This window comes from Mauremys reevesii, linkage group 10 (genome assembly GCF_016161935.1).
Source record: "Mauremys reevesii isolate NIE-2019 linkage group 10, ASM1616193v1, whole genome shotgun sequence".
Taxonomy (NCBI): Eukaryota; Metazoa; Chordata; order Testudines; family Geoemydidae; genus Mauremys; species Mauremys reevesii.
The window spans coordinates 15984651-16007463 of NC_052632.1; the positions used below are offsets into that span (position 1 = coordinate 15984651).

Here is a 22813-nt window from a genome sequence, read left to right on the forward strand (position 1 = left end):
TAGGATTTCTAAAAGCAACCAAGTGACAGGTGCTTTTGCAAATGTTACTGTGTGCTCCTAAATCATGTAGATCCTTCTGAAAATCCACCCTGAGAGAGAAATCCTGGCTCCATTGAAATCAATGGGTGCTTTTCCATTGACTTCACTGGGGCCAGAATTTCACTCTTAATGTTTATTCTGTGTTAGCCTTGCAATAAGATGCAGTACCAAAATGAAGCTATTGTTTTGAATGTGATCCAGGATACATAAATTCAGCTGAAAATAGAAACAAAATTACTTCCCTGAAACCCATCAGTGACTGTGACTGACAGGACCTCCTGTGTTTAAGGTTATTTCCCATTGCTCTGGTATAATAACTAGATTCCTTGCTTCAGGTTCCGCCCACATCAGGATGCTGACCCTGTAAAACCACGAGTTCCTGCCTTAATTGATGGCCTCATCGCTTTTAAAAATAACGACCATGGGGCCTGGGCCAGGGGCGGTGACATTATTTTCCGCAACTGTGGGTAGGTGACTGTAATTACAGTTTATATCCTTCTGCTCATTACTGACATAAGTGGGTCTGTAGGACAAATTAAGTTACTAGGCACGTCTGATGTTACACATTCGTGTTTCTTCTTTTCTAGGTTTTCAGACAATGGAATTGGACTCACCCTAGCTAGGTAATTTCATTTCTCTAGGTATGCTGTGTTTTTCAGGGTTCTCCACAATTTAAAACATTAAAGAATGGAAGGTGCTTCTCTGGTGCTCAGATTAAGATGCAAGAATCTCACATGTCCTTCCCAAACCACATCAGGTCTCTCCTGTAATAGTTATTAATGAAAATGGCAATATGGCATTTCAATTTCTTTGCCTTATCGTGTCTGGGGAATATGTCAATAATCAGACATTATGACTTTTGGGCTGTAGATTCTAAACCCTTAGACTAAACATTCTGGTGCACGCTAAGGAGATTCGTATTCAGTCTCGTCAAGGCAAGACCAAAAATGTCCATACCTTTGGTATATTTCCATGCAGAAGTGGCAGGAAAAGGCCCTCTGTGTGGCTGTAGAATGGTTCTTCTGACCACATTCCTACTACCTGCAGGTAATGGAAAGGTTTGTTCTGTTGTAAACCAGAAACCTCTCTGAGATAAATTGTGATTTAAGAGCCTGATCCAAAGCTAGTCGCAGACAGTGGGAATCTTTCCATTGACTTCAGTGAGCTTTGGATCAGACCCTAGCTGTGTTTTTTGTTTTTTCACACTTTTCAAAGAATTTGTAACTTCCCAATTCTGAACTAGAGTTTGGCTCATGCTTTGTAAAATGCTTTAGGATGGAGGATGCTATATAAAAATCAGACCTAAGTGTAGTTGCCTGAACTACTAAATTAGCATTATTACTGGTGCTTAATACTAATTGGCTGGTTTCTAAAGACTGTTTTTTAATTCCTGCAGATTCATCTCTTCAGATTAAAAATGACCGTTTCAGAAGTGCAATTAAAAGCTCCTTTAAATTATTCATTAATTATTCTTTTGAACTGTGCCACATAGTTACCTTCCATTTTTCTTTGTCTGATTCTAGTGATGGAACTTTCCCAACAGATGAGGGTTCCAGCCTGGAAGTTGCACATTCCATCTTTGTTGGAGAAAGCAACAACATTGGCTCCCAGGGAGGACAAAACAGCTACTGGGGAAGAGGGGCAAATGGAGAATATAGAACACTACCCAGAAACAAGTAGGTTATTCATCTGGCATTTATCCTTGATATTAGCATAAGAAAAATGTGATAGAAGAAAAGCCTTTGAAATGAATGTGACTACTAAAGGGTAATGTAAATGGATGTTTAAATTTATTATACAGGCCATAACCAATGAATATCCAAATAAAACCCATTCTCCAGACAAACTCAGTGAGAGCTTTAACAACTGGATGTCTTTGATGTAATTTTTCTGCCTAATTTATTAGTCATTGGAGAGTGGATTAGAAAGTTTGAAAGAAACCAAGAACTTTTTTCAGTGCTACAATTGCAGCCAATGTCTGGGCTGACGGCTCTCTTGGTTACACTATAACTCAATTGTAAATATTGTTCTGAACCCAGACATGCCAGTGTGGCATCATAGGGAAAGCTGGATAATTTTCCATTTGAACTGAAGGGGTGGGGAGACAAGATTGCCTGTACACCTTAGCATCCAACTCCAAAGAGACTTTGGCACACATTTGATCTCCCTTAGGGTATGTCTACATTGTAATTAAACACCCGTGGCTGGCCTGTGTCAGCTGACTTGGGTTCATGGGGCTTAGACTATGGGGCTGTAAAAGTCTGGTGTAGATGTTTGGGCTCTGGGACCCCGTGAGGGAGGGGGGGAAGAGTCCCATAGCTCCAAGCCCAACCGTCTATAGTGCAATTTTATCACCCTGCAGCCTGAGCCAGAGTCAGCTGACATAGGCCAGGCACAGGCGTTTAATTGCAGTATAGACATACCCTTTACTGAGTAAGCACCTGATTCGTCATTCCTGACACAGGCACATCTCCCACTGAAGTCACCAAACAAGCGACTGGATGCTATTTTTCTTTTGATTTTCCTTTTCCAGTGGGCGTACATTTATTTTCTTCCTGTCCGAACAACATATGACCAGTTTGACAAAGAAAGCAAAAGAAAAGTCACTCAGGATCTCACTTCTCTTTCTAGGGCTGTATGTTAGCTCCCTTTACAGGAATACAGCCCGCCTCTTTAACAGTCAATGCACACCCCCATATTTCTACAATTGCCCACGCCTTGAACAAATAGAAACTCCAAAACAATTGTCATTCATGACAAACATCTATTAAGGAATGTTTTAAAAAAGCAATGAGTAACAATAGACTATTTGCTGGTTGGTTATAACATGCCCGGCATGCAAGTAGCCCTTAGACCTGTATAACCACAGGAGATTCCTGGCTATGAAATTGAATCTCTACAGAACAATTAGAGCCACTGTTATTATCAGGCAACCATTTGGAATGCTCCATTGCATTTCAGTGTTCACCTTTTAATAACCTGTGTTTATTGGTAGGAACTGCAAACCTGGAAAGAAGGAATATTGCTACCTGACACACTGTCTCATCTTTCAACAGAATAAAATTCTAAATCTAAAGTGCATTTAAAATCAGTCCCATCTGCTGAATAGCTATAGCACAGGCAGTGGCATTGTAAAGGCCTGACCCAAAGCCCTTTGGTTTCAGTGAGCTCGGGATCAAGGACTGGGTTTTCCCACATGTACCTCTGGTTTTCCCATTGCACTATATGCTGGGGTGCTGGTTTTTTTATATTTTAATTTAGTTGGTTAAAGCACTTAGAGCCTGGGATAGACACTTACAGTCAAATTCAAAGAGATAAAATCTCACTCTTGCATCTCGCTGTATATAATATAACACTGAACGCAACTGTGGAGTCTGTAATCGATAAGAAGGAACACGCGGGCTTTCTGCTTCTGATGCTTGAGCAATCCAGCTTTACCTAAATTTCTGAACAAATTAATTGTAAACATGTCTCCACTGGCCCCTTTCATTATTTTTTATGAAGGTACCGTAGGCCATTCATTAGTCACACAGCACCTGCGTAACACAGAATTCAGTACTATAAACAAGAAAGGGGGATCAATACTCACCTGAGACTGCAGTGGCATCTCCTAGATTTTTGATATTCTGTGCAACATGGCCATATTCCACAGGCCAGCCCTGAAGATGTAATCTTACAACTGTAAAATGTTATGGGCCATATCCTTGGGAATGACCGTGTGATGCCTGGAGCAGCTTGTGGGGAGAGGAAAATCCAAGTTGTTCTAAATTGAACCAGTGGATGGCTGCTCTCAAGAGGCCATTACACCAGCAGGGGATTAGACCGATGTTACAGCCCCCCAGCTATGCCTATGGCTGGGCTGGGCTGGAGAAGTATCAAAGGCGCCACTACACTGGCCCTACAGTCCCTGGGATTTCTCTGACCTCCGTGGACTCTCCAGGAAGCTGCTTGTTTAAGGTGTTTTGCCCCAGCTGACTGGCCATAAGGGGCCGTAAAGTGGGGTGAGGCAAGATCCTGCTCTGGACTGGGATTTTATTTCTGAGATCACTCACTTAACCACTGCTCCTCTTCTGAGCCTTAGCTGGGGAGAGCTGGGTGCCTCTTACAAGGTGATGAGGTTGCTCAGCACCTCATGGCTGGAGCAGCATGATCCTGATTTAGGGAATGTGAAGAGGGTGTAACTGCTAGAGACAAATGTAGTGTCTCTCTGTGCTTTTTGGAGGAAAGCACTGATCCTGCCCACATGTCTAAACTGGAATTCTGTTCATTTTGAAACTTCCCTAGGACGTTCCCTATTCGTGGATTCCAGATTTATGATGGGCCTGTTCGGCTGGTGAAATGCACTTTCAGAAAGTTTACTCCCACTGCGGACCGATACTCAAGCGCCATTGGTTTCTTCATGAAGAATTCCTGGCAGATAAGCCCTCAGAACAACGTGTCCCAGATCAGGATGGAGAGAAGTGTAAGTGAGAAAAATAGGAGTATGGGTTTTGGTTGAGCTTGTTTGACTTTCAAAAGTGTTTAACCATGCTGAGAGGTTTACTCCAGAGACATCTTACTTCTGGGTGAGTAGAGATGCAAAATCTGCAATAGCATAAGGTCTTAACATAGAGGCCCAGATCTCAGTTAATGTAAGTCATCCATAGCGGTATCTACCTCAATGGAGCTATGCTGGTATACTCTAGTTGAGGATCTGGCCCAATGATTGGGAGCTACACAAATCAAACTTCAACAAGCATGAGTGCCAGAAAGTTGTAGTACAATTCTAAGGCCTGGTCTACACTGGGGGTGGAAATTGATCTAAGTTAAGCAACTTCAGCTACGTGAATAACATAGCTGAAGTTGACGTACTTAGACCTACTCACTGCAGTGTCTTCCCTGCGGTGAGTCAACTGCTGCCGCTCCCCTGTCACCTCCACCTGCGCCTCTCACGGCGGTGGAGTACAGGAGTCAACCGGAGAGCGCTCGGGGATTGATTTATTGTGTCTAGACTAGACATGATAAATTGACCCCTGCTGGATCGATGGCTGCCTGCCGATCCAGTGGGTAGTGTAGCCATACCCTTAGATACCTAGAGAGAACCTTGGGCCTGATCCTGGGGTCTTCCCTGAAAGTTCTGTGGATCACAGTGGGGATTGAGCAAGAGGAAGGACTGCCGAATCAGCTCCCATATTTGCATGCTGGCAGGAGTTGTAAAATGCTTTAGGTGTTCTAGCCTTTCTCGTGGATTCATGCGGCATTCACATCTCTTTGAGTTTGGCTTTTGAGTTTCTTGGTTCATTTGAGCCGGTAAAACTCAAAACCAAACTCTCTCAAAATCACTACAAGTTGCCTGGGTTGGGCTGAAACCATGAAAAATTACTGACCTCCAGGTGGCTTCCTTCTGGGGATTGTAACCTATCCCGGGCCTGCCCAAAACAAGGCCCAGGCCCTCTGTGTGGTTCATGAACCTCTATAACCTTAGCTCAAGGCTTGAGTTTATTTGTAGGGAAGTTTTCCACAGCTCTAATATTGACAGACCTCATTTTCTTTGGCTGAGCAGGCAGCTTTTCTGCCTTTCCTCCATCACACCTTATCCACACAACAGGAGCATATTTTATATAAAGGTTGTGTTAGCACAGTCACTCCTGTGGTACTGTTGTGAAAATAAAGTGCACTTCATCCTAGTGCATTTAAATAAATCAGACCTCTGTATTACCCATGTATGTCACATCTGAAGTCCGAACAAGGGTAAGGGATAATTTAGTTGTACATTCTTTGCATCCCTCAGGGGAACTAGCCACAATGAAGATGCAACATCCAGCATGGAATGAGGAGTATGCTTAGAGGGAAACATAAAATGCACAGGTCTGATCTTGCAGTGGATCTGAGGCTAGTGGGAGTGTAACCTGAGTAAGGGCTGTCAGATGGGGTTTTTAACTTCAAATGCATATGTTTTTAGGCCCATTAGTGGATCGTTACCTGTAGAAAAATTTGAAAATGCAGATGTGTAAAGCTGTAGCACTTTTTGAGGTCTGAGCCTGTTTAATGTCACTGCACCTTTTCAGGTCTGGGAGACAGTTTATTACAGCAACACCTTTAAGATCTGAGGTCTGCAAAGCAGAACCTTTCAGAGGAGTTATTCAATGCTTCTGCATTAAAGACAAACATGCTTAAATAACACATGCTGAGTTTATTATAAAACGTTAGTTACATTATCCAAGTAATTACTTCCTGTTTTGTCCATTCCCAACAAATGTCTCTTTACCTTATATTTTGCCAACCATATAAAAAAAAAAAGGCAGTTAACCACCTCTGCCACAGCAGTTACTAAAAACACCTTTCACTTTGATTCTGCTTTATCCAGATTGAATCCAGAGCTGCTGATTCTGAAGTAAAACTGCAAGGTCCTCTTGCATATTGCTCTGTGGCAAATGGCTTTATTGGATAACATATAATTAACATAGAGCCCCTAAGCTGTTTGTTAATTTCCATCTATAGGCTTCTGTTTATTAATTTTGAAAGAAGTTCCCTAAAGGATGGCTTATTTTTACTGTCACTTCTTAAAAAAAACCCAAACAAACAAACCTTATTGCAAGTTGCATAATGATACTAAAGCTATTAGTCATGCTGGGTGCATAATCATATTAATTGTTCGAGCTAATCAGCTCATTGATTAGATAACTAAATAATAAAACTAGTCAGGTCTTGCTTAATTACAATATAAAAACAAATTGTTAAGTGAAACAGAAAAGCAAAACATTGCGCTCTACAAAAGTATTATTCACATTTCTGTTGACAAACACAAAGCTTGCATATGAGGGAAGGAAAATCTGTGCATTTACAGGTAATAAAACGAATAACAATGCTTATAAAGTGCTATTAAAAGGCTATCTTCAAAGCAGTCATTGGTCCTCTGCCTACACAAGATTCAGATGGCCATGTAGTGCCATGGGTCTGTGTGGCTATATCTATACTGCAGCTGCGACCAAGCCTCCCTGCCCAAGTAGACAGACTTGAACTAGTACACTAAAAATATCCATGTGGATGTTTCAACCTGGGCACTCAAGCTTGGGAGGCTGAGCTCCAGCCCGAGTTGGAACATCCATGCTGCTGTCTTCAGCACACTAGCTTGAGTCCCACTAGTGTGAGTGACTACCGAGCTGGGAGGTTTGCTCCCAGCTGCAGTGTAGACATACCCTCCATGTCCCATAGCTAGAATCTAGACAGGTAGGAGGAAATATCCTCTTTAGGTCATTCAGAGTTCGTGCATAGTTTCCTAGGAAAGCTTTCCATTGTACTATTCATAAATGTGTAATAAAAAAATTAATGAATAATAAAAATGTCAGCCCCAGTCTTTGGGTCTGTCTGAGCTGTGCCCCTTTATGGCAGGCTGTGCCAGCTCCTGGGGGAGAAAGGTGGTGGTAGGTCACCATTTGAGCTCCAAATGATCGTCAGGTAGCCCAGGACTGGTTCAGTCCCCTGAGCATGTTCTAACTTTGACCGTTAATGGCTCCTGTGGTGGTTTTTCCAGCTACCAGGAATAGCTGGAGTTTGGAGATGGAGCTCTGCCCATTGACAGCAGGCTGTGGCAGCTCTTTACCATCTATGGATTTGCCCATGCCAGGGGAATCCCCAGCTCCCTGTTCAGGACAGCTTTATGGCCCTTTGCATTGCTGAAAGTGCACAGAGGAGCCATATTTGGGGGGAGGAGGGGCCTGGATTCAGCCTAATGACTCCCCATTATAGCACACAATTGCTGAAAGGGCGTTTACACTGGCAGGATTCGTGTAGCTGTGTGAATAGGAGGGGAGCACTTTGTAATGTAAGCAGTTGCCTTTATATTAGGACTATGCCGTCTTACCATGGTGTTTCCTGAGTGCCAGGCAAAACTGAAGTTTTCATGCACTTTAAAAATGGCAATTCCGATAGTGTGGATCCCCCCTTCCCCCCCATAAAAGCCCCAGACAAAAACCAGGAAGATAATTGTGCTGCACTTGATCACAAACCATTTCTGCCCTGAAGATGGGAGGCAGGGGGAGCAAAAGAAAAGGGCTGTGGGCTTAAGGGGCCAGTCTTGTTCCCACTGAAGTAAAAAGGCGTCTTTATGTTGCAGAACTGAGCCCTCAACTCCACCGAAGTCAATGGGCTTGGGATCAGACCCCATAGAAACAGATGTCTTATGTTGTCAGCCATATTTTTCTATAATACGAGAGAGATTGTTCCTTCTTACCTGATTTGGGTCCCAGTCCTGCAAGCTGCTCCATGCAGGTGGATCCCTGCCCTCTAAAGCTACAGTAAATTCAGGGGGGCTGTACATAGGTATCAGGATCTGCCTGCACTGATCAGCTTGCAGGATCAGGACCTTAATCTCTGCTTCAAAACAAGAGGCACAATAATGATTCAGGAGTTGTGACTGTAAAACAGGGGTAGGTCCACACTGGTTAACAAATTTCCCTGGTGACCCATTTCTGTAAAAATATTGATTATCACATGATGATGATGATAGTAGTAGTAGACAGGGATATTCTTTCTATGGGTGTTTTGCACCATCCATAGAATTTTGTTGAAAAGATGGAATTCCTTATTCAATTCCACTGGTTAATTTAACAAAAATCTATCGAAAATTTACAATTTTTGATTGAAGTCTATAGGGCTTTTCCATAAGGGCGTGTAGGTGCATGTTCATGTGTGTATATACTATATATGTGGAGATGATATCCATGTGATTAAATTGGAGAGGCATTTGATGATTAAATTTCACATATCTGTCTACTAATCCTCAGTCTACTAATCCATCTCCCTATAGTTGCTATTCTAATACTCCAACCCCCTGAGTAAAGAGATCTTTATACCTATCACCCACCATGTAGTCCATATAATTTATCACTCTAAATAGTATATAAGTGAAGATCTTCAAAATGATGTCCAACTTCTATAGTCTTCACTTAGACAGAGTTCCCACTAAAGTCCATAAAAGTCATGATATGACAGATATAGATAAATCAGTCTTGTGCTTTTTATCCCTGTTCCCAAAACTTTATACCTGGAAGCTGATTCCTTTCCGTGTCTACAGTACAAAAGATGGTATTTCCTAGGATTGGCTCATAAATTAATACAGACCATTTCCCAGTTTACGAGTTTAGCAGTGATTCTTTTGTCCACTTTACTGTAATCTTTAACCTGAATTTTTAGAATAGCCATTTTATTTCTCATTCTCACAGTTTACAGGAGAATGCAGGAGAAAGATTAGGGTTTAAACAATAAAACTTTCTGTGTTGTGTCTGGAAAAGCTTAGTGTGCTAATTAAATGGAAACTGTACACACTGTACTTTGTTTTGAGGTCTCTGTTCTCTTGCCGTTAGAGTGTCCATATTCAAACCCAGAAATGCACTGGTGCAAGGTATTTATAGTAGAGCTTTGAACTGCAGGATAACGTTTACATTTTACTAATTTCCTCTTTTAGATATTACAAAAAAAAGTATCCATCAGGATCCTTCTTCTTTACCAAATAGCTCCTTTGGCAGAGGTTTCCAGCGGGGAAATAAGAAAAGAGTTGAAACTGCTCAAAAACAAACATTACAATTCAGTGTGTTTTGGTTGGTGGTGTGTGTGGGTTTTTTTTTTTTTTTTAGGACTGATTCAGTAAGAGGCTAGGAATTAGGTTAGGAGAAGGAAGGAAAAGTGGTTATAGGATCTGATTTGATTTTAAAGTAATAGAAAAAGCCTAGATTAACTAAAACATAATTTAAGGGCCCATTCCTGCAACCTTTACTCATGCAAGTAGTTGTTACCCTTGTGAGGTAGTCCCATTTAAACAATAGGACTTCTCATGTGAGTAAGGTAGTGGTAATGCCCAATGGGCATTATAAAATTGAGCTTTCAAAGACCTTAGTAGATTTGCTGCCTTACCTGCAAACCCTTGCTCCCATGAGTAATTATTTCTTACTCATGTGAGTAGTCCCATTAAAGTCAACGGGTCTAATGGAAGTAAGATTTCTTCCTTGGGTCTGCATGATCAAGCCACTATTGTCTTGTGTAGCACACATTATTACTCAGGGAGTCAGCAAAAACTACCTGACCTAAAACACTTACCTTCACCATCGCCTTGTGACCTGTTCACTTGCTTTCTCTACAGACATCAAAATAGTCAACACCTTTTTGCTTAACATCTGCAGGTTCCCTACTTTGTTGTATTTTTATAATAGGCTTATGCTTTTTGCTTTGATGTTTAGCCATCCCAAAAACTGAGGTTATGCATAGGGAGAGCAACTGAGGTTTTAGCTTCTATTTTGTTTTGTTTGCTTTCCAAAAAGAATAGTGTCCAAATCATATGTTGGAATATTTACTAACGGGAATTCTGAAAAAAGCTGCTGTTTCACACTTTTATGAGACTAAGTGGGAACATTTATAAAAATGTACTTTTCTGACATTTTCCATGTAAAGGATGTTTGTTCCTTAATCATTTCATAGGCTTCCAAAGCTGCTTAATCCCTTAAAGTCACATTCTTCTGCTTATTACTTCAAGGAGTAAGCAGCAGGAACAGATGAATTTCTAAGAACCAAAGATCCTGTTTTCATGAAAACATCCTTCCTCATTAAGAAACAAGGGAAGACAAAAATCCTAGTAAATAAACTTTATACCATCAAAATTGTTTCTAAATCCAGGATGCATTAGTAGCTTAAGTCTTGGTGTGGTGCTCCAAACCCATAGGATTTTCTATGTCAAAAGTGTTCCTGACAGAGCTATATTAATGTATGTCACATCTATGCCCAGTAATCAGTTATGGCTACACCAGTAACTCCTCTTTTGGCTCTCTCTCTATAGGTTGGACTCAAGGTGTTTTTTGGCAGATCAGGCCAGTGGTTTGGAGACAATGATAATGATGGTGACAAAGTTTCTATTTTCCATGACCTGGATGGTTCAGTGACGGGATACCCAGACACCTTCATAGGGAGAGCAGACAACTACCTGCTTCGTCATCCAGGATGTCTTACTGTCCCACGGTGGAATGGAATGATATGCAGTGGGAAATATGCACAGGTAACACTGGGAGATTGTAATGGATCTGGAAAGGTTGGGAGTGGGTGTTTTTATTAATGGGCTGAATCAGGGCACTACTAGCAATGAAGCATTTTACCATCCCCAGTGTAATATTTCAAATCAGTCTTGATGCAAGCATTAGTACTGTGGATCTGGTTTAGGTAGAGAGAGGCGTTAGCTCTCCCACCGACATAGCACTATCTATCAGCTCTTAGGTTGGTATAACTACGCCGCTCAGGGTTGTGGATTATTCACACCCTGGAGCAATTTTAGTTATACAGTAGTAATTCTGTAATGTAGATCAGGGATTTGTTTAATGTCTGGGGAAAAAGAAAGCAGCCTCTCTATCCGTCTCTCCATGCCACTCCCCCGCCTCTAGAGACTATATTTTTACAGCCATACAGCAAAGAAAAGTATATAACCTGCTTTAAAGTTACATTTAGTTGAAAATCTTGCCCGGGCCCTCATGCTAAGCAGATACACCATGGTATGTCCTGTGACACCCAGCTAGGGTACTAAGGGAAAACGTGGTCTTAATATAACAAACTAGTTAGGTTTGGACTGGAAGCCAGGATGGCTACAAGTTGTCTAAGAGGCATTGGCTTAATCACTTGGTGCCCAATCCTGGAGCCCTTCCTTCTTGTGAATGAGGCTCCAGAATTAGGCCCTTGACTTTAATTTCCCTATGTTTAAACAGAGGCAGAGTAATACTTACTTGGTTATATAACAGGAGGATTATGATGCTCAGTTTGTAAGTATTTGTAAAGAGCCCTGAAAACAAGAAGGCCTGTCTTTGTGCTAAGTAGTAGTATTAATCATATTACTCCTAAAGAGAAAATGAGAGAATACAAATGTATGGATTATGAACGGAAATCACTAGTTTCTTGCATTCTTAGGGCCCTTTTGACTAAAAACACATTAATCACCCCAAGTGATGTTATATTTATTATTTACATGGCAGCTATTAGGTGCTATGCAATCACATGAGAAATTGAACCACGAGGCAGCAGATGTACCTGGCAAGGTGTGGGTTGTGTTTATAAAGCTGGCATCTGAGCCCATAAGATGAGATGAGATGTGTCTCTCGAAAGGAGCTGTAATATTCTCCTCTCTAATCTATGATATTCTTTCTTCACTTACGGGGAGATGGGCACTTCATTTCTGCAGTGGCACAGTGCAAAAGAGACATGCCATACACAAGAAGAATTACACTGAAAATGCTTGAGCTGTTCATTTAAAGTGACCTGTTCTCAAGACAGAATATCTTCATTTTTAATGATAAAAAAAATGTGATCAAGACTGCCTCCCCAAGTGTTCCCCTCCCCCCAAATAAAGTGATGGATATAAGACAGGAGGATATATGGGGGGTGAGAAGGTGGGAATACGGTCTTAAAGTCCACAGTATGTACTGTGAGGGCACATGTTTCTTTAAGATTCTTGTATGTCTGATGGGGCATACTGCACATGCATGTCTCCTTATGCATTCATTAGCCATCACTATGACAGCTATAGCACAGAACAAAATCCTGCTTAAGTTATTCAAGACTGTGCAGTGTTAGAGGTGCCCCCATACAGCACTGATTAATCAGGTTTGTTTTGTCAGTGGAGCGCACAGCTAGCTATTTCAAAGTATAAGCCTGATCTTGCCCAATTGAAGTCCAGTGAGGGTTTTTGTTGCTGACTGCAGTGGAAATAGGATTGGGCTCATATGTAGCAACCCCATAAATCAGAGAGAGAGAGTGTGTGAGGCATCACCATCTCTGGTGACTCAAGGGTTAAATTCAGAATGATAAACAAGTCGGAATCTATATTTTTATTTCTATTTATACTCTTCCCATTATGGCACTGTACAGTGTGAGGCGGTTTTTCCACCATAGAAACTTTCCTTGGCTGAGTTCAGGCAAGAATAAACATTCACTTCCCTGGGATCTGTCCCTTACCAGCTCCTTTCACCCAATCAGCATCCAGCTGGGTGAATAAAGTACATACTAAAAACTTCACTTTATGAGCCCTTAGGTGGGGAAATCGATATGAATCTGAAATGAAAGCAGTGAAGATAGTTGGTTCTACATAATAGGAGCTGATTTAATTTGCAGAATAGTCATTTGAATGCTTTACTGCAACACCAAAGTTGCTGGGTCTGATGATTTGTGTGTGTGCTAAATCTGGCACTACATATCTCAGTTCAAAAGCATAAAAGAATGAACCCAATCATGGAGAAAGACGAGGAAGCCTTTGGTTTACTTTAATCTTAGAAACTCCATTACAAAATGTGCTTTTCTTTCCCCTCCCATGTAGCTCTAAAAGACAAGACATTATATTCACCCATGGCACAAGCAGGTGAAAGTGTAATTTCAGTCAATGGGAGTTGTTGCTCTTTACACAGCTGAACTGAGACGAAGGTATTTAGATTAGGGATGGGCAAGCTAGGTCATATAAAATATGAACCAAACCCTTCTTTTGGAACTTAAGCCAATTTTTTTTTTGAGAAAGTTTTGATAGTTCAGTTCACTGCTTTGGCTTTTTCCCCCTTGGTTTTGATGAGCACCCAAAGTGGAAATACTATAGAAAAGTCCATTCCTCCTGCAGTATTTCTAACTCAGACAAGTTTTGAGGACAAACTGGAAGCTTGTCATTCTTGAGAGTTCTCTGGTCTGATTCTCTCACCTCATGTTGTTTTTCTCTAGCCTACCTGAGGCATCACTGTGTGAATTCCAGAGCTGTCTTTGTTCCTATATTCCCTTACTCCCACCTATAAGCAGCCAGCATCACAACCCCTTACCTCTCCTGGTTTCAAATTGCTGCCTGGATGGGGCTGCCAGCAGGGGTCCCTGAGGAGCACCACCACTTTCATTTCCAATATTGCCAACTTCACATGCTTAAAAATCATGAGTCTAGCTTAAAAATCATGAGATTAAAAAAATTTTGGGGGTCTTTTATTTGCTTCCTAAGTTTTGAGCCTTTAGGATTCAATGTTTTCATGCTTTACTCTGCTGGAAACTTCCTTTCTGTTTTTAATGAAAACTGAGCTTCTCCTATAATATGATTCCATGAGCTGGAGTTTTAAGAAAAATACCAAACATAACAAGACTCTCAATAAAATCATGAGTGTTGGCAACTCTGAGTTTTCTGCAGAGTCTCTAGGACACACTCAAATTCTGTTGGTCCAAGATTGACTTGGGCACTTTAAAATGGTTACACATCGTGCCTGCCCATTGCCACGTTGACTTCAGCTGAGCAGTTTAATCCAGGTTTTTATTCTCTTCTCACATGCCTTCCAAGCAGCACCTGAGGTGTTAATCAGAAGAAGCTGGGAAACACTTATTTTTTTTAAACTACTAATTGGCAGAACAAGCGATTTTTCTGATGTAAGCACTAAAAGATAGGGGAGTACAGCAGAGTTGAGGTAGTATACTATAGTACTATTATCAAAATTTAGAGCAATTATTTATTTTTAATCAATTCACCCCACTTGGTCCATTTTTCTTCATTTGGTTGAGGTATTCTAATAGAGGCAGGAAGTTGTTCCATTTCTCTTAATGCTTTTATTTTGTCAAAAACACTTCTAGAGTGGATATATGCATCCTCTCTGCTTAGTTTATATATATAATATAAATATGATTTTTCCATTGGCATCTGCTGACCTATTCAAAGCCTAGTTAGCCAGTTATGACTTTGATATTTCCATCATCATTCCTGAATGCATACACTATAAAACACCCAAGAAATATTGCAGGTAGCTGCTCTCAGAATTTTTCTAAACCATGCTAGGAAAGGTTGCTTTTTGAGGAGATAGAGAAGATTATAGAATCCATTAGGGCTCAATTTGAATCATTGGGATTTAAGGAGGCTTAAAACCTCAGAGTTGAGTCCTTAGAAAATGAAAAGTTAACAAGCTTTCTAAGCTAGTTGTGTCTTCAAGTGCAATTAGGGGATCACATTCTGATCTCACTTACACACCAGTGTAAATGCAGAATAACTCTGCTGACTTCAGCAAAGCTGCTCTGGATTCATGCTGGTGTAATGGGTATCGGAATGTCTCCCAGCATGTTTTATGGAACTAAAAAGGGATCTTCCAAAGACTATTGAGGTCTTCAGTATAGTTGGCCACTGCAAGCTGTATAACTCCATAGACAAAATTCTTGTCATGGGAAATAGCTCTTCTTTTGGAAGTTACCAGCTTTCCAGGCTCATGTACGGGCTCTAAAGGATTACTGAAGAAACACTGCACCTTAGATCTTACCCAAGGTTTTGCGCTTAGTTTTGAACTTCGGATTGAGGTCTGATGCCCAAACACTATAGCAGGAATAAAAACAATGGCTGAATTAGATCATTAGATGGGAAACAGATATTGCCTTAGTCCAGAAGCCAAGAATGTATTGTGTGTATATACCTTGTATGTTGCTTATCTTCACACTTTTTATCCAGGTGGATAATAAATAACATGTGAGTTACGAAGAGAACTTCTCAATTTCACAATCTACTAAATAATCTCTCAGTGTAAACTGAGATGGGACTAAATCCTTCTGGATTACTGTGTTAATCACATCTAAATGAGCCATTATAAGATTCCCTTTAGGATTCTTCTTACCAAATAGCTGTCTCTTCTCCTTATGCTAGATCAGGCTCTCATCACTCTTCACATTTTAGAATATTTTGCCCACTTCTCTTCCTCCTGTTGGATTATTTATTTTTATTTATTTATTTATGTAAACATATATACTGGAGCAAAGGGAAGCTGGGTTTCTATTATTCTAGAACAAAGTTCTCTTGCTATGTCTCTTCTTCCTCCTTGGAGAGAGATGATTAGTTCACATATACCAAAGTTCTTGCTCCAGAAATATATGGAGATTATTTTGTTTTTTTTCTTTTCTTCAGTTTCAAGTGAAGAGAGTAAAGATGTCATGGAATGAAGGACTGAGGAAAAGGAAAGGGACTTTGTCATGACATTATAAGAAGAGTAGGTAGATATCGGTGTTTGTGTCAAGTTTTCAGGAGACTGGGCTGCTTAGGGTAGTGATATGCAGTCTACATGTAAGTCTACACTGCAAAGAAGAACCCAGGGCTGGCCCATGTCAGCCGACTCTGCCTTGCAGAGCTCAGGCTGTGGGGCTGTTTCACTGCTGTGTAGGCTTCCTGGAACCTGGGCTCTACGACCCTTCAAGGTGCAGGAGAGTTCCAGAGCTTGAGCTCCAACTTGAGCCCAGAAGCCTACACAGTAATTGAATAGCCCCGCAGCCTGAGTGCCACCATCCTGAGTCAGCTGGCATGGGCTAGCAGTGGGTGTCTGGTTGCTGTGTAGATGTTTTGACTTCAGCCAGTGCAGTAGTAACCAAAAGTTGTTGTTGGCTATTTTGGGGCTATATAAAATGGACTAAGTTCAATCCACAGAGAGCAGGCTTCCAAATCATGAAATCACTGCTAGAACTAGTGCTAATCGGCATCCTGGATGGCAGACTCAGCAAAGTCAGGGATTGAATAGGCAGAGACTTAGATTATGTCTACATTATAGACCTTAGAGTAGCACAGCTGTACCGCTGTAAGGTCTAGCCATTCTATGCTGACAGGAGAGAGCTCTCCCGTCGGTATAATTAAACCACCCCCACGAATGGCAGTAGCCATGTTGGCAGAAGAAGCTCTCCCACCGACATAGCACTGTCCACACTGGCACTTTTGTTGGTGAAACTTATGTCAGTGGGAGGAGGAAAGTTCACACCCTTGACCAACAAAAGTGCTAGTGTAGACATAGCCTTGGCTCCCTCCTTTTCCCTAGGTGTGATCTATCCCTCCAGGTCAGGGATGAAGTCCACAGGCAGAGTGGCATAGGGAAACTTGCAGTGAGGCTTCTTATTCAGTTCCGTGGATAACAAGAGGACTTGACTGTGAGTCTGATACTTGAGCTCCTGTCCCCTAAACCTGTTGGCTTCACTGGGGCTGCACATGAGTGCAAGGGCCTGTCTGCATGGAGTTCATTGCTGGATCAGGACTTTCAGCATTTGATATTTTAATAATAAAAATGAACAGGCAAGTTTCAAAGTATCCAGCATATGTAAACTCTGTACTGTGTAGCTAAAAAGATACTTGATTACAATTCTGGAAATCCTGCATGTGTTGGCTGGAATGGGAAATGAAGTAAGTTTACAAATATTTGTAGCTAACCGCAAGGCTTGCATTTTTATTCATTGACAATGATACAGTGTTTATAAAGCAACTGTAATTATTATACTTTTAGTTAAGCCTGTAACTTTGTCCCAAGACATTAAGAAAATTTTACTGCCAGATAACTTATCTGACACAAGATGATAAAAAACATAGTTTGGAAGCATATTCTAAACTCTTCTATCCTTTCTTGAACCTATTAACAGTAAGTGCAGTGGACTGCCTAGTTCACAACCCTTGGCCACTTCTTTTCAGCAGTTAAAAAATTTAGGATGCTTTTCTTTTCCATCCTGGAATGTAAGGATTTTCTGCCTATCCTGAGACATGTATTTGGAGGGCAGGGAGAAGAACCATGGAATACAAAGGTTAGAGTGACATGATGAATTCTACTGACTTTCATGTGGAAAGAGGTCTAGAGAATTATTTTGCAGTGTCAGACATGATTCCAACATTCCGTACTCAGAAAAACACCATTCAATTCAAGAATAATACATAAATTCAAAGACACTAAGGCGAGAAGGGCCCATTATGATAATCTAATCTGACCTCCTGTGGTGTGGGTTATACAGAATTTCAACCTGGGGGCAGTGACTGTGCTTTTAACCTCCTGATCTGGGGCTTGTATGTAAAGGGCAAATGGATTTTCTTTAGTTTCATAAATTTAAAAGAAGTTTTACATGTGAACTTAAAAGACATTCATTTTTCCTTGAGCCGTTGAGGAGTGAGCAAATGTGCTTCACTTGGGAAATTTATTTTACTAAATTATGATTTATGGTTTCAACAGGGGGAGGGGGAAGGAGAACAAGTTAATTCTAATATTTGGTCTGATCCTAAAAGGTGCCAGCCCCCAGTGGTACTTTATGTACTGCCAGGACCAGAGATGTAATTATGATTACTCTGGAACAGTCCTATCTAAGTCAATGTAAGTGAGAGCAGGATTTGAGCAAATGTCTAAAAATTATGGATCAATTTTTTTTGAATGATCTCTTGTGACTTTAGGCCAAATTTTTCAATCGTAGGTGCCTACAGTAAGGCTGCTAACCCCATAGTTATACACTTAACCAAATTTTCAGGGGCACTGAGTATCCTCAGCTTCACTGAAGTCAATAGGACCTGAAAGTGAAAATCAGGTCACTTTGTTTTTGTTGTTGTTGTTGAACTCAGAGTCTGCCTATAGACACCCAAGCATGAAATCTCAAGCTGAGACGCTTCCAAAAATATCATGCCACAAAGCAGACCACCGGTTACATAACCCCTGTGCTGGACTCCCCACCACTTTCTCTTATCAAATCAATTTTTTTTTGTCACCAAGAAGTTAGATTCCAAGAAGGAAGCTGGATGCAACATTTTGAGCTGTATGTTATGCCTGACAGAAAAGTGAGGTGCAGGCCAGACCCAGCTTCTTGGCAGGGCGGCTCTAGGCATTTTGCCGCCACAAGCACGGCAGGCAGGCTGCCTTCGGCGGCATGCCTGCTGCCCTCGCGGCAACCGGCAGAGCGCCCCCAGTGGCTTGCCGCCCCAAGCACGCGCTTGGCGTGCTGGTGCCTGGAGCCGCCCCTGCTTCTGGGCTGTGGTTCTGCACATAGTCTGTGTCATGCCCATGGAGCAACTCCTTTTAAATACACTATGTTCTCTGTTGAATTATTATTATGTTAGGACCTAGAGATAAGATAAGGTCCCTAATGTGCTTGATCTTGTACATACCCCTAGTAAGAGACAGTCCCTGCCTTCCTTGAAGCAATTTGTCAAAATAGACAAAGCAGACAACAGCCTAGAGGGGAAAAGAGGCACCTAAAGGTGAATAGCCTAGGGTCTCACAGATGGTTAATGGCAGAGCTTTGATCAGAATCCAGGTCTCCTGACTCCCAGTCCAGTGCTCCATCTACTAGTCTTTGTTGCCCCCTCACATTCTCCCCAGTGGTAGTAAAAGCTGTTGACAGAGGATTGTCCCCATTTTGCTCTTCTTCAGGGTGTGAAATCTTTGTTTCAGAACAGGTAGCACTAAATGAATTTTCTTGTAGAAACAAGCTCATTCATGTATGCTTTTTTTATTTAAAAATTTAAAGTGCTAGTCAGCTGAAGATGGGTGCACTTTCCTTTTGACCAGTATATGAGATAGTGAAGCATGATTATATGTGTCCTAAGCTGCTCCCAATTTATTTTAAATCTTCCAGGGAGTGTGGCTGCACTGCACAATGTTTTAAAGGGCTAACATTACATTAGCAGATCTGAATATACCTCTATCCAGCTACTGCCTTGGCATTCCCGATATGGGAAGGCTGCTGTACATTAGGAGTTCCACCTAAAGCAGGGGTGGGCAAACTTTTTGGCCCAAGGGCCACATTGGGGTTGCGAAACAGGATGGAGGGCTGGGTAGGGAAGGCTGTGCCTCCCCAAACAGCCTGTCCCCTATCCGCTCCCTGTCCACTGACTGCCCCGACCCCTATCCACACTCCCGACCCCTGACAAGCCCCCCCCCCCCCCCGGACTCCCATGCCTATCCAAACTCCACCCCATCCAACCACCCCCTGCTCCCTGTCCCCTAACCACTCCCCGTGGACCCCAGACCTTATCCAACCCCTCCGCTCTGTGCCCCCTTACCATGCTGCCCAGAGCAGCAGGACTGGCTTATTGGAAAGCCTGGGAGGTGAGCGGGCACAAGCCGCGCAGCCCAGCAAGAGCGGCAGCCCAGAGCGCTCCCCGTGCAGCAGCGTGGCTGTGGGGGAGGGGGGACAGCAGGGGAGGGGCCGGGGACTAGCCTCCCTGGCCGGCAGCTCAGGGGCTGGGCAGGACCGTCCCACGGGCTGTAGTTTGCCCACCTCTGACCTAAAGGCTAAAATAGCTTTTCAACAAAAATTGGCTTTCACATGAAGCTAGAGTCAGGGCAAAAATTCATTCCTAGGAATGTGCTGAGCCAATCCACATCCTGATCCCTGTGAGGGAGGGGTGCATCTGTTAGGCTCAATGCAGAAGAATAGTGCTGTGGATCACGTAACACACTATTTGGAATGAGGGAAAGTTTACGAGGACCCTAGTTGTATGTTCCAGCCCCCAAATGCTTCAGAGTGGAATAGACATGTGGATTCCACAACAGATTATGGGTCTGATCCAAAGTCCATTGAAGTCAATGAAAGACCTCCAAAGACCTCAGTGGGCTTTGGATCAGGCCTGTGGCCCTTCATTTAAAATGTAATTGTTTTTGCCTTTATAAGGGAACAAAGCACCTAGTAATATTTTCTGAATAACCCCTTTTCGCTTTGAGTTTGAATTGTAAACATTGGTTGGTGCTCTGGTCCTTTTGTACGCCATAAAATAACATGCAGATAGCTACAAAATTTGGTTTTGATGTACTGCATTACTGGAGTCAGAAATGTTTCGGTGGCTTTCAGAATGTTCTGAACGTTCCATCAGCAAAGCCATTTAAAGGAAATGATGATCAAACACAGATGTTAAGGTGAGACCCGGTTGGCTTAATGAATGTTTGTTTGTTTGTTTTTCACCCTCAGCTTTATATTCAGGCCAGACGTCCTGAGAATCTGACCTTATCTATTGCCAGAGCAACATACCATTCTCATCCCCTGAGGCTGCAGGGAGTGAATAGAGGAGTACCATACCAACAGTACCAACCTGTAGTGATGCTGGAGCAGGCCTATACCATTCAGTGGGATGGGAGAGCACCTGAGGATGTCATTCTGTACCCAATCAACTTCAACAGGTACCACCCAAGATTTCCTTTGAATGTGTTCTGTCTCTGATGTGAGTATTGCTTTGTTGTTTTTCCAGGGTCCTGCTGATTTATCTTTTGGCACAATATCAGCAACTTCTGAGAGAGCTGCAGTAAGTTGTTTATGACCGTCACAATTACAAACAAATGCCTCTGTGTTCACTTTACTGCAGCCTTTCTGATGCACAGAGACTTTTTTTTCTCCTTCCAGTAAGTTTTGAAATAAAATCCAGCTTACAACTAGCATGCTGTCCCCGAAATTGGATCCATAGGAGACCTCGTGCTCTTTCTCATTTGTTCACACTAGACTTTAGACTTTAGACTTATTTTTCCCCTGCAGATTGTTCCATTTCCCCGCCTCCCAATCTCTCCTGTTTTGACTATTGGGTAAAGGGACTGATTCTTATCACATGTACACGGGTTTTACATTGGCATGCTTCCATCCACTTCAGTGCAGCTGCACCTGATTGGATCTGGTGTAATTGAGAGGAGAGAGAGCCTCACAACATGTGAGGCACACGCATTATTTACATTGTCAAAATAGATACTTGGGTACTACAGTGATAAGCAATATAAAAAACTCTGTAATTGACACACAGGTTCTTTAGCACATATAACTTCTTGAGTCCTGTTAGGATGATACAGTAAAAGAGCAGAGTTGTGCAAACTAACTCTTGCGTTATTACATTTTGCCTTAATCACGTAGGGCACTGTTTCCCAAACTTGGGAGGCTGCTTGTGTAGGGAAAGCCCCTGGCAGGCCGGGCCGGTTTGTTTACCTGCCGTGTCCGCAGGTCTGGCTGATCATGCTTCCCAGTGGCCGTGGTTCACTGCTCCAGACCAATGGAAGCTGCCGGAAGAGGCAGCCAGTACATCCTTTGGCCCATGCCACTTCCAGCATCTCCCATTGGCCTGGAGTAGCGAACCGCGGCCACTGTTAAGCACGATCGGCCAGACCTGCGGACATGGCAGGTAAACAAACCAGGCCAGCCCACCAGGGGCTTTCCCTACACAAGCAGCGTCCCAAATTTGGGAAACCCTGACATAGGGCAAGAGTCACAAAGTATTTAGGTGCCAAAGATGCAGGTAAGCATGTAGTGTGATTTTCAAAAGTGTATAAGCAGGTTAGGAGTCTTTGCATCTTTAGGTGCCTAAATACCTTTGCAAATTGAGCCCATAGAGAATATCTAACTCTGCCCCTCCAAGACAGTTAAATTGCACAGGTTTTAGCTGAAGGTAGCATTTTTGGCTCTGTTTTGAATGGTGTTGGTTTCCTTGAATTTTTGTGCTGAATTTTTTGGGTCAAATTCTGCCCAAATTTGTGGGCAGTGCTCATACAGCAGAGGTGTTTATGCTTTGCCCAACCAAAATCCATTTTGAATACTTGCTGGTAGCTTTGTCCAAATGACTCACAGCTGCCGCCGGAGAAGGACATTCTCAATCTCCGGTATGGAGATGCTGTTCATAGAGATCAGGTATCCCAGCATGAACTGCTCTATCATACTCCCAGCAGCCTTCCCCAGTGACTGTGCTGAGATGTAGTCTCTGCAAACTTCTCCTTTGATTTAAAGATGAAGGTAGATATAGGCCATGGTGTAAGTCCCAAGATATGTGTGTTGTGTATGTGTGTCACACCTCGCACACTCTCTTGCCATGGAGGAGCTATTAATGTCTAAGAGTTTTCAAGATCTTGTACTTTCACAGAGAAGAAAAGTCAATTTGTCATCTGTGGACAAGCCCTAGTTTTGTCATTTATTTTCCTATTTTAAAAGTAATTTTCCTTGCAATTATAGAGCTAAATCCTCAGCTGGTGTAACTGGTGACTCCAGGGGAGCCAGGCTAGTTTTTACTCCAGTAGAGGCTCTGTCC

At 42.2% G+C, this 22813-nt stretch overlaps 2 protein-coding genes across 5 annotated transcripts in view; both read left to right on the forward strand.

Moving 5' to 3' along the window:
* LOC120372811 (cell surface hyaluronidase-like) overlaps positions 1–22813 on the forward strand; it is a 76938-nt gene that overhangs the window by 26835 nt on the left and 27290 nt on the right. Inside the window, exons 14-19 of the mRNA XM_039490208.1 lie at positions 375–506; positions 627–662; positions 1563–1715; positions 4324–4501; positions 10847–11062; positions 20728–20936. Coding sequence (XP_039346142.1) covers positions 375–506; positions 627–662; positions 1563–1715; positions 4324–4501; positions 10847–11062; positions 20728–20936 — 924 coding nt within the window. The remainder of the gene's footprint in view (positions 1–374; positions 507–626; positions 663–1562; positions 1716–4323; positions 4502–10846; positions 11063–20727; positions 20937–22813) is intronic.
* LOC120372809 (cell migration inducing hyaluronidase 1) overlaps positions 1–22813 on the forward strand; it is a 138717-nt gene that overhangs the window by 14619 nt on the left and 101285 nt on the right. The window lies entirely within an intron of this gene.